Here is an 11,384-nt window from a genome sequence, read left to right on the forward strand (position 1 = left end):
AACACCCCCCCGCCTCCACTCTGGGGGGGCGCTCTATCCGCCTCAAGGGGCCGCTCTATTCCGCCTCGGCGGACCGCCCCCCCTCCCCTTCCCCACCGCGGCGAGAACCCGACTCTATGGTAAGGGGCGGGGCGGGGCGCGGCGCGGGGCGGGCGCTGATTGGCTGAGGCGGGCGGGGGGACTACGCCTCCCGTCGTCCCCCGCGCCGCCGCCGCCATTTTGCGTAGGGGCGGCGGGCCGCCCGCCCGCCCCGGCTCCCTCCTTCCCTCGCCGCCGCCGCCGCCGCCGCCGGGCCCCGGCCTCGCCCCGGGGGAGTGCCGGGGGTGGGGGGGGGCGGGAAGAACGACCCCCTCCCCGCCCCCCTTCTCCTCGCCCGCCGCCGCCGCTCCCGCGGGGGGGGGGCCCGGGGGGGGGGGGAGGTAGAAGCGGGGGGGGGGGGGGGAGGGGTTGGCGGCGGCGGCGGCGGCGGCGGCCCGGTGCGGCCTCCTCCCCCCCCCCCCTCCTCCCCTCCCTCCCTCCCTCCCCCGCTCTGGGGTGTCCCGTGTCCCCCCCGCCGCCGCCTCCCGCCACCGGCCCCCCCGGGGATGGCGCCGCTCCCGGCCCCACGGCCCGGCTGCAGGTGAGGCCCGCACCGGTGGGGGGGGGGGGTGGGGGGGGGTGGTGGCACCTGTGTCCCCTCCCACCCCCCCCCCGGGGTGTCGCCACCCCCCCGGTGACACTAACGGGGCGTCCGTGTCTCTCTCTCTCTCTCTCTCTCTCCGCTTCCTCCTCCGCCGCCCCCGCACCGGCCCCGCCGCCCCCGCGGGGTCCCCGCCACGGCCCCCGCCGGGTCCCCACCGTCCCCGGGATGTCCCCTCGGTGTCCCCTCGGGTCCCGGAATGTCCCCTCGGTCCCCGCGATGGTCCCCACGGTGTCCCCACGGTCCTTGGGATGTCCCCTCGGTGTCGCCTCGGGCTCCGGGATGTCCCCACGGTCCCCGCCGTGTCCCCCACGGTGTGTCCCCCCCCTCCCCCCCGGTGTCCCCACGCCGTCCCTTGTCCCCACGCTGCCCGCGTGGCCCTGCTCCCCACGCTGTCCCCGTGTCCCTTGTGGTCCCCGGCCCCCACGATGTCCCCCATCCCGGTGACATCCCCATCCTTGTGACGTCCCCAATCCCCCCCCCCCCCCCCCGTGTCCCCATACTGTCCCCTCTCCCCCCGCTGTCCCCTCGCTGACCTGGTCCCCGCCGTGTCCCCAACCCTCATCGGTGTCCCTGGTCCCTGCGACATCCCCTCTCCGCCCTGGTCCCTGATGTCCCCGTGTCCCCGGCTGTCCCTTCTCTGCCCCGGTCCCCACAATGTCCCCGCGTCCCCACAATGTCCCCGCGTCCCCACGATGTCCCCGCGTCCCCCGCCGTCTGCATGTCCCCATGATGTCACCATGTCCCCCACTGTCCCCGTGTCCCGCGCCATCCCCATGATGTCCCCGCCGTCCCCACGATGTCCCCGCGTCCCTTGCCATCCCCGTGTCCCCATGATGTCGCTGCCGTCCCCACCATGTCCCCGCGTCCCCCGCCATTCGCACATTCCCCTGTTGTCCCCGCGTCCCCATGATGTCTCTGCGTCCCCATGATGTCCCCACATCCCCACGATGTCCCCGCGTCCCCTGCTGTCCCTGCGTCCCCATGATGTCCCCACCATGTCCCCGCGTCCCCACCATATCCGCGCGTCCCCTGCCCTCCCCGCGTCCCCATGATGTCCCTGCCATCCCCGCTGTCCCCGCGTCCCCCACCATGTCCCCACGTCCCCCGCCATCCCCACATCCCCCTGCCGTCCCTGCGTCCCCACCATGTCCCCGCCGTCCCTGCGTCCCCCACCGTGTCCCCGCGTCCCCACCATGTCCCCGTGTCCTCTGCCGTCCCCGCGTCCCCACGATGTCCCCGCGTCCCTGTGATGTCCCCACGTCTTCGTGATGTCCTCGCATCCCCATGATGTCCCCGCGTCCCCCGCCATCTCCGCGTCCCCACCGTGTCCCTGTGTCCCCACTGTGTCCCCGCGTCCCCCACCATTCCCGTGTCCCCCGCCGTCCCCACGTCCCCCACCGTGTCTCTGTGTCCCCACCATGTCCCTGTGTCTCCTGCCATCCCCGCGTCCCCACAATGTCCCTGCGTCCCCCACCATCCCTGCATCCCCGTGATGTCCCTGCATCCCCATGATGTCCCCGCGTCCCCCGCCATCTCCGCGTCCCCACTGTGTCCCCGCGTCCCCTGCCGTCCCCGCGTCCCCGTGATGTCCCCGCGTCCCCACCGTGTCCCTGCGTCCCCACAATGTCCCCGTGTCACCTGCCATCCCCGCGTCCCCGTGATGTCTCTGCATCCCCATGATGTCCCCGTGTCCTCTGCCATCCCCACGTCCCCACCGTGTCCCCGCGTCCCCCGCTATTCCCGTGTCCCCCGCCGTCCCCGCGTCCCCGCCACGTCCCCGCGTCCCCACCATGTCCCCGCGTCCCCTGCCATCCCCGCGTCCCCACAATGTCCCTGCGTCCCCCACCATCCCCGCGTCCCCGTGATGTCCCTGCATCCCCATGATGTCCCCGCGTCCCCCGCCATCTCCGCATCCCCACCGTGTCCCTGCATCCCCCGCTGTCCCCATGTCCCCCGCCGTCCCCGCGTCCACGCCGCGTCCCCCGCCGTGTCCCCCCGCGTCCCCCCGCGTCCCCAGGCCGGCGTAGGGGGGAGCGGGGGCCAATGCGGAGCCGCGGGGCGGGGGCAGGAGCTCGGCGGCGCCGGACGCGGTGCCGGAGGTGCCGGGCCTGCCTGCGCTCCGAGTGCGGCGAGTGCCACTTCTGCCGCGACATGAAGAAGTTCGGGGGGCCGGGGGCGCATGAAGCAGTCCTGCCTGCTGCGGCAGTGCACCGCCGTGAGCGCCCCCCCGAAACGCGCTGGGGGGGGGGACACGGGGGCGCGGGGGTTTGGGGGCCTTGGAGGGACCCCCGGGGCGGGGGTTTTGGGGGGTTCCCGGGGTGATTTGGGGATCCCTGGGGGGGTTTGGGGGTCTGGAGGACGCTCCGAGGGTCCCCGGGGGGGATGTGGGGGGGCCATGGGGGGGGTTTTGGGGACCCCTGAGGGGATTTGGGCGGTCCCAAGTGTGATTTGGGGATCCCTGGGGTGGTTTGGGGGTCTGAAGGAGGCTCCAAGGGTCCCCGGGGGGATGTGGGGGGGCCATGGGGGGGGTTTTGGGGACCCCCGAGGGAGTTTGGGGGGTCCCTGGGGTAATTTGGGGATCCCTGGGGTGGTTTGGGGGGTTCCTGGGGGCGTTGAGGGTCTGTAGGAGGCTCTGAGGGACCCCCCGGGGGGATTTGGGGGGGCCATGGGGGGGTTTTGGGGACCCCCGAGGGAGTTTGGGGGTTCCTGGGGGGCGTTGAGGGTCTGTAGGAGGCTCTGAGGGACCCCCAGGGGGGATTTGGGGGGGCCATGGAGTGGTTTTGGGGACCCCCGAGGGGGTTTGGGGGGTCCTGGGGGTGATTTGGGGATCCCTGGGGTGGTTTGGGGGGTCCCTGGGGGGTTTTGAGGGGCCATGGAGTGGTTTTGGGGACTCCTGAGGGGATTTGGGGGGTCCCAAGTGGGATTGGGGGATCCCTGGGGTGGTTTGGGGGGTCCCTGGGGTGGTTTGGGGGGTCCCTGGGGGGGTTTGAGGGGCCATGGAGTGGTTTTGGGGACCCCTGAGGGGCTTTGGGGGGTCCCGGGGTGATTTGGGGATCCCTGGGGGGGTTTGGGGGGTCCCTGGGGGGGTTTGGGGGTCTGGAGGAGGCTCCGAGGGTCCCCGGGGGGGATGTGGGGGGGCCATGGGGGGGGTTCTGGGGACCCCTGAGGGGATTTGGGGGGTCCCAAATGTGATTGGGGGATCCCTGGGGGGGTTTGGGGGGTTCCTGGGGGGCGTTGAGGGTCTGTAGGAGGCTCCGAGGGACCCCTGGGGGGGATTTGGGGGGGGGCATGGGGGGGTTTTGGGGACCCCCGAGGGGATTTGGGGGCTCCTGGGGGTGATTTGGGGATCCAGGGGTGGTTTGGGGGTCTGGAGGACGCTCCGAGGGTCCCCGGGGGGGATGTGGGGGGGCCATGGGGGGGTTTTTGGGGACCCCCAAGGGGGTTTGGGGATTCCTGGGGTGGTTTGGGGGTCTGTAAGACGCTCCGAGGGTCCCCGGGGGGGGTTTGGGGGGGCCATTGGGGGGGTTCTGGGGACCCCTGAGGGGGTCTGGAGGGTGCCAAGCGTGATTGGGGATCCCTGGGGGGGTTTGGGGGGGCCGTGGGGGGGTTGGGGGTCTGTAGGAGGCTCTGAGGGACCCCCGGGGGATTTGGGGGGGCCATGGAGTGGTTTTGGGGACCCCCGAGGGGGTTTGGGGGCTCCTGGGGGTGATTTGGGGATCCCAGGGGTGGTTTGGGGGGTCCCTGGGGGGGATTGGGGGTCTGGAGGAGGCTCCGAGGGACCCCTGGGGGGGATTTTGGGGGGCCATGGGGGGGGTTTTGGGGACCCCCGAGGGGGTTTGGGGGGTCCCGGGGGTGATTTGGGGATCCCTGGGGGGGTTTGGGGGGTCCCTGGGGGGGTTTGGGGGTCTGGAGGAGGCTCCAAGGGAGCCCTCGGGGGGTCCTTGGGGGCTTTTAAGGGGCCACGGTGGGGTTTGGGGGGGCTGTGGGGGTTTTGGGGTGCCGGGGGGGGGGTGTTTAGGGGTGCCCTGACCCCCCCCCCTTTTTTTTTGCCCCCCCCCCAGCCGCTGCTGCCCCACACGGCCGCGTGCTTGGGGACGCTGGGGCTGCCTCGGGGACGCAATACAAGAATTTGGGGAGGGTTTGAGAGGTTTTGGGGGGGTTGTGGGGATTTTGGGGTGCCGGGGGGGGTGGTTAGGGGTGCCCTGACCCCCCCCCCTCCCCTTTTTTTTGCCCCCCCCCCCGCAGCCGGTGCTGCCCCACACGGCCGTGTGCCTGGCCTGCGGAGGAAGCCGGCCGGGAGGAATCGGCCGAGGGGCCGGAGGAGAAGTTCGAGCTCTCGCTGATGGAGTGCACCCTCTGCAGCGAGATCGTCCACCCCCGCTGCCTCCAGGTACCGCCCCCCCCTCAAATTTTGCGGGGGGGGGACCCACAACACCCCTTTCCCCCCCCCCCAGCTTTTCCCCTTCTTTTTTCCCCCCAAAACCCCCCTTTCGGGGCGCCCACGCGCTCCCCGAGACGCTGCGTCTCTCCCGTCTTCCCTCACCTTTTGAAGCCCCCCCCCGCTATTTAGGGGACCCCCCCCTGCTTTCATGGGGGGGGATCCCTAATTTCTGAGCCCCCCCCTCTCTCTTCCCCGCCCCCCCCCACTTTTTTTTTTGTTTTTTTGGTTTTGCCGGGGGCAGATGGGGCGCGCGGAGGGCGGTGATCAACCCCGAGATCCCCAACTGCTGGGAGTGCCCCAAGTGCAAGCGGGAGGGGCGCAGCGCCAAGGTGGGGGGGGGGCACCCTCTTTTGGGGGGGTCTGGGGGGGTCTAGGAGGTTTTTTTGGGGGGGGGTGGGGCTTTGTTGGGGGGTCCGCGGGGGTTTTTTGGGGGGGTTTGGGGGGTTCTTGAGTGTTTTTGGGGATACCTGTGGGGAGACTTGGGGGTCCCAGAGGGTTTTGGGCGGCCCTGGGGGGGTTTTGGGGGTGTCTGGGGGTCCCTGGGGGGTTGGGGGGGTTCTAGGAGGTTTTTGGGGGGGGGCTGGGGCTTTGTTGGGGGGTCCGCGGGGTTTTGGGGGGGGTTTGGGGCGTTCTTGAGTGTTTTTGGGGATACCTGTGGGGAGACTTGGGGGTCCCAGAGGGTTTTGGGGGTGTCTGGGGGGGTTTTGGGGGGTCTGGGGGGGTCTAGGAGGTTTTTTGGGGGGGCTGGGGCTTTGTTGGGGGGTCCGCGGGGGGTTTTGGGGGGGGTTTGGGGGGGTTCTTGAGTGTTTTGGGGGATCCCTGGCGGGAGATTTGGGGGTCCCAGAGGGTTTCGGGGGGCCCTGGGGGGGTTCTGGGGTCCCTGGGGGGTCGGGGGGGTCTAGGAGGTTTTGGGGGGGGGTGGGGCTTTGTTGGGGGGTCCGCGGGGGGTTTTGGGGGGGGGTTTGGGGGGGTTCTTGAGTGTTTCTGGGGATCCCCATGGGGAGATTTGGGGGTCCCAGAGGGCTTTGGGGGGGGGCCTGGGGGGGTTGGGGGTCCCTGGGGGGGTTTTGGGGGGGTCGGGGGGGTCTAGGAGGTTTTTTGGGGGGGGCTGGGGTTTTGTTGGGGGGTCCGCGGGGGGTTTTGGGGGGGTTTTGGGGGGTTCTTGGGCATTTTGGGGGGTCCCTGGGGGGGGTTTTGGGGTCCCAGGGGGCTTTGTGGGGGGCCCTGGGGGGGTTGGGGGTCCCTGGGGGGGTTTTGGGGGCTCTGGGGGGGTCAGGGGGGGTCTAGGAGGTTTTTGGGGGGGGGGCTGGGGTTTTGTTGGGGGTCCACGGGGGGTTTTGGGGGGGGTTTGGGGGGTTCCTGGGGATTTTGGGGGGTCCCTGGGGGGGTTTTGGGGGTCCCTGGGGGGGGTCAGGGGGGTCTAGGAGGTTTTTGGGGAGTTTTGGGTTTTTGGGAGTTTTGGGGGGGGGTCCCTGGGGGGGGGCTTTCTGGGGGCCCCAGAGAATTTTGGGAGGGGGGGTGGGGCATGGGGGTGTTTTGGGGCGTCCCAGAGGGTTTTGGGGGTCCCTGGGGGGGGTTTCTGGGGGTCCCAGAGGGTTTGGGGGGGGGCTCAAGGGGTTTTAGGGGGGGGCCCTTGGGGGGGGGGAGGGTCCCTGGGGGGGGGTTTGGGGAGGGTCCCTGGGGGGGGGGTTTGGGGGGGGATCCACAAAGGCTTGTTTTGGGGGGGGGGGGGGGTGTCCCGTGTTTTGGGGGGTCCCTGGGGTTTGGGGGGGGGGGGGACGGGACACACGTGGTTTTTGGGGGGGGTCCCGGGGGTTTTTGGGGGGGGGGGTCCCTGCCCCTCACGTGTCTGTGTCCCCCCCCCACAGCAGGAGTCGGGGGAGGGGGGGCCCGAAGCGGCGGGCGGAGGAGGGGGGGGGTGGGGGAGGGGGGGGTGCGCTGGAAGCTGACAGACGACGACCCCCCCCCGCCGCCGCCGCCGCCGCCCCCCCCCACCCCCCCCCAAAAAGCGCAAGGGGGGGCCCCCCCCGCCCGCGCCCCCCCCCCCCGACGGGGGCCCCCCCCAAGCGCAAGAGGGAGACGGACCCCAAAAAGAAGGTGAGAAAACGCAGGGGGGGGGGGCCCCCCATTTCCCCCTCCCCCCCCAACCCCCCCCCACCCTCGGTGCTGGGGGGGGGGGCGGGGGTCCCGTTACCCCCCCCCCCCCCCCACCCGGGTGTCCCCAATGTCCCCTCTGTGTCCCCGTCCCCCCCCCCTCAAGGCGGAGGCGACGGACGGGGCGCCGTGGGGGGGCCCCCCCGAACTGCAGCCCCCCCCCCCCCGGGGGGGCCGGCCCCCACCTCCGGCCCCCCCGACCCCGAGGTGAGTCACCCCCGTGTCACCCCCCCCCCCCCCCCCCCATGTCACCCCCCTTGTCCTCGTGTCACCCCCCTGTCACCGGGGGGGGGGCATGTGTCCGTGTCCCCCCCCCCCCCCAAAGGCGGGTGTCCCCGGGGTGGTTGGGGGTGTCCCAGGGCCCCCCCCTGTGTCCCCAGGGCCCCCCCAATGTCCCTAGAGCCCCCCCCAGTGTCCCCAGACCCCCCCCAGGTCCCCAAAGTTGTCCCCAGGACCCCCCCCACGTCCCCAGGGGCCCCCCCCATGTCCCCAACGGTGTCCCCAGGGGCCCCAAAGTTGTCCCCAGGACCCCCCCACGTCCCCAGGGGCCCCCCCCCACGTTCCCAAGGGTGTCCCCAGGGCCCCCAATGTCCCCAGATCCCCCCCCCCCCCATGTCCCCAAGGGTGTCCCCAGGGCCCCCAAAGTTGTCCCCAGGACCCCCAATGTCCCCAGTGCCCCCCCCACGTCCCCAAGGGTGTCCCCAGGGCCCCCCCCAGGTCCCCAAAGTTGTCCCCAGGACACCCCAATGTCCCCAGGCCCCCCCCACGTCCCCAGACCCCCCCCCCATGTCCCCAAGGGTGTCTCCAGGCCCCAAAGTTGTCCCCAGGACCCCCAATGTCCCCAGGGGCCCCCCCCAGTGTCCCCAGGGCTGTCCCCAGGGCTGTCCCCCGTGTCCCCAGGGCTGTCCCCGGGCTCCCTGGGGCTCCCTGTGGCGTCTCCTGGGTTGTCCCCCGTGTCCCCGGGCTTTGTCCCCTCGTCCCCGAGGTTGGGCCCCGGCGTTTGTCCCCTTGTCCCTGGGCTTTGTCCCCCATGTTTTGTCCCCTTGTCCCCATGTTTTGTCCCCCTTGTCCCCGTGTTTTGTCCCCTTGTCCCCGGGGTTTGTCCTGTCATCCCTGGAGTTTGTCCTTGGGCTTTGTCCCCATGTTTTGTCCCCTTGTCCCTGGGGTTGGTCCCCGGGGTTTGTCCCCTCGTCCCTGGGCTTTGTCCCCATGTCCCCGAGGCTTCTCCCGTCGTCCCTGGGGTTTGTCCCTTGTCCCTGGGCTTTGTCCCCGTGTTTTGTCCCCTTGTCCCCGTGTTTTGTCCCTGTGTCCTTGGCATTTGTCCCCGTGTTTTGTCCCCTCGTCCCTGTGTTTTGTCCCCTCGTCTCCGTGTTTTGTCCTGTCATCCCTGGGGTTGGTCCCTGGGCTTTGTCCCCACGTCCCCGGGGTGTGTCCCCGTGTCCCCGCGGTTTGTCCCCATGTCCTTGGGATTTGTCCCCGTCTTTTGTCCCCTCGTCCCTGGGTTTTGTCCCCATGTCCCTGAGCCTTGTCCCGTTGTCCCCAGGGTTTGTCCCCTTGTCCCTGGGCTTTGTCCTGTCATTCCTGGGCTTTGTCCCCACGTCCCCGTGTTTTGTCCCGTCGTCCCCGTGTTTTGTCCCCTCGTCCCTGGGTTTTGTCCCGTCGTCCCTGAGGCTTGTCCCGTTGTCCCTGGAGTTTGTCCTGTCGTTCCTGGGCTTTGTCCCCACGTCCCTGGGCTTTGTCCCCACGTCCCTGGGCTTTGTCCCCTCGTCCCTGGGCTTTGTCCCCTCGTCCCTGGGCTTTGTCCCCATGTCCCTGGGGTTTGTCCCGTTGTCCCTGGAGTTTGTCCTCTTGTCCCTGGGCTTTGTCCTGTCATTCCTGGGCTTTGTCCCCATGTCCCCGGGGTTTGTCCCCATGTCCCCGTGTTTTGTCCCGTTGTCCCTGGGCTTTGTCCCTGTGTCCCTGAGGCTTGTCCCCTTGTCCCCGGGGTTTGTCCCCTTGTCCCTGGGCTTTGTCCCCTTGTCCCTGGGCTTTGTCCCCATGTCCCTGAGGCTTGTCCCGTTGTCCCTGCGGTTTGTCCCCTTGTCCCTGAGCTTTGTCCTGTCATTCCTGGGCTTTGTCCCCACGTCCCCAGGGTGTGTCCCCGTGTCCCCATGTCCCCGGGGTGTGTCCCCATGTCCCTGGCATTTGTCCCCGCGTTTTGTCTACTCATCCCTGGGTTTTGTCCCTGTGTCCCTGAGGCTTGTCCCCTTGTCCCCGGGGTTTGTTCCCTTGTCCCCTGGGGTTTGTCCCCGTGTTTTGTCCCCGTGTCCTTGCGATTTGTGCCCGTGTTTTGTCCCCCTCGTCCCTGGGGTTTGTCCCTGTATCCCTGAGCCTTGTCCCGTTGTCCCTGGAGTTTGTCCCCTTGTCCCTGGGCTTTGTCCTGTCATTCCTGGGCTTTGTCCCCCACGTCCCCGGGGTGTGTCCCCGTGTCCCCACGTCCCGGGGTGTGTCCCTGTATCCCCATGTCCCCGGGGTGTCCCCGTGTCCCCGCGGTTTGTCCCCATGTCCCTGGGGTTTGTCACTGTGTTTTGTCCCCTTGTCCCTGGGGTTTTGTCCCTGTGTCCCTGAGCTTTGTCCCATTGTCCCCGGGGTTTGTCCCCTTGTCCCTGGGCTTTGTCCCCGTGTTTTGTCCCCTCGTCCCTGGGCTTTGTCCCCTGTGTCCCTGAGGCTTGTCCCGTTGTCCCCGGGGTGTGTTCCCGTGTCCCCACGTCCCCGGGGTTTGTCCCCACGTCCCCGTGTTTTGTCCCCTCGTCCCCGTGTTTTGTCCCCTCGTCCCCGGGGTTTGTCCCGTTGTCCCTGGGCTTTGTCCCGTCATTCCCGGGGCTTTGTCCCCACGTCCCCAGGGTGTGTCCCCGTGTCCCCCACGTCCCCCGGGGTGTGTCCCCCGCGTCCCCGCGCCCCCCGCCTGCCCCCCCCCGCGGTGTCCCCAGCTGACGGGGTGCCGCAGGGCCGGAGGCGGCAGCGGGAGCGCCTGGAGCGGTTCCGCCAGATGTGCCGGCTCCTGGAGCGGGTCCCGGCCCCCGCCAGCTCCAGCTCCAGCTCCAGCTCCGGCTCCGACTCGGGGGGGGTCGCCCCCCCCCACCCTGCAGCCCCCCCGCCCCCGAGGAGGAGGACGAGGAGGACGACGCCGACGAGGAGGACGATGACGATGACGATAACGAGCGCCCCAATAACGGGGCGGCCCCCCCCCGCCGCCAAACCCCCCCTGGGCGGCCGCGCTGGGGGGGTCGCCGTCGTCGCCCGCCGCCGCCGCCACCGGGCCGGGGGACAAGGGACGTCTGAGGGCCTGGCCCTTGGTGCCGTCCCCCCCCCCGGCCCCCCGCCCCCCTGGAGAGGCACGTGGTGAGACCCCCCCCCGCCAGCCCCGACCCCCGACCGCCTGCCCCTGGACAGCGGGGACGCCCACGTCATGCAGAGGGACGTCTGGCTGGGGGTCTTCCTGCACCTCTCCCCCCGCGAGCTCTGCGTCTGCATGCGCGTCTGCCGCACCTGGAGCCGCTGGTAGGGGCACTGGGACCAACTGGGAGCAACTGGGAGCACTGGGAGGGGGAATAGGGACCATACTGGGAGCACTGGGGGGGATTTGGGGGTTCCTGGGGGTCTTCCCGCCCCTCTCCCCCCACGAGCTCTGCGTCTGCAGGCGCGTCTGCCGCACCTGGAGCCGCTGGTAGGGGCAACTGGGGGCACTGGGAGCAACTGGGAGCACTGGGAGGGGGGCTAGGGGTCATACTGGGAGCACTGGGGGCCGTACTGGAAGCACTGGGGAACATACTTGGGTTCCTGGGGGTCTTCCCGCCCCTCTCCCCCCCCAAGCTCTGCGTCTGCCGCACCTGGAGCCGCTGGTAGGGGCAACTGGGGGGCACTGGGAGCAACTGGGAGCACTGGGAGGGGGGCTAGGGGTCATACTGGGAGCACTGGGGGCCGTACTGGAAGCACTGGGGAACATACTTGGGTTCCTGGGGGTCTTCCCGCCCCCTCTCCCCCCCCAAGCTCTGCGTCTGCCGCACCTGGAGCCGCTGGTAGGGGCAACTGGGAGCAACTGGGAGCAACTGGGAGCACTGGGAGGGG

At 70.5% G+C, this 11,384-nt stretch overlaps 1 protein-coding gene across 1 annotated transcript; it reads left to right on the forward strand.

Moving 5' to 3' along the window:
• Positions 1-494: 494 nt before the first annotated feature.
• LOC134509249 (F-box/LRR-repeat protein 19-like) lies at positions 495-10,853 on the forward strand. Its single transcript, XM_063321772.1, is given in 12 exon segments — positions 495-619; positions 2,700-2,854; positions 2,856-2,897; positions 4,928-4,966; positions 4,968-5,072; positions 5,365-5,379; positions 5,381-5,452; positions 6,995-7,067; positions 10,181-10,611; positions 10,613-10,633; positions 10,635-10,685; positions 10,687-10,853. Coding segments are annotated over 11 exon segments (1,113 nt in total). The 5' UTR covers positions 495-619; positions 2,700-2,725; the 3' UTR covers positions 10,822-10,853.
• The last annotated feature ends 531 nt before the right edge of the window (positions 10,854-11,384 follow it).

The sequence above is a fragment of the Chroicocephalus ridibundus genome, unplaced genomic scaffold (assembly GCF_963924245.1).
Source record: "Chroicocephalus ridibundus unplaced genomic scaffold, bChrRid1.1 SCAFFOLD_622, whole genome shotgun sequence".
In the NCBI taxonomy this organism is placed as follows: Eukaryota; Metazoa; Chordata; class Aves; order Charadriiformes; family Laridae; genus Chroicocephalus; species Chroicocephalus ridibundus.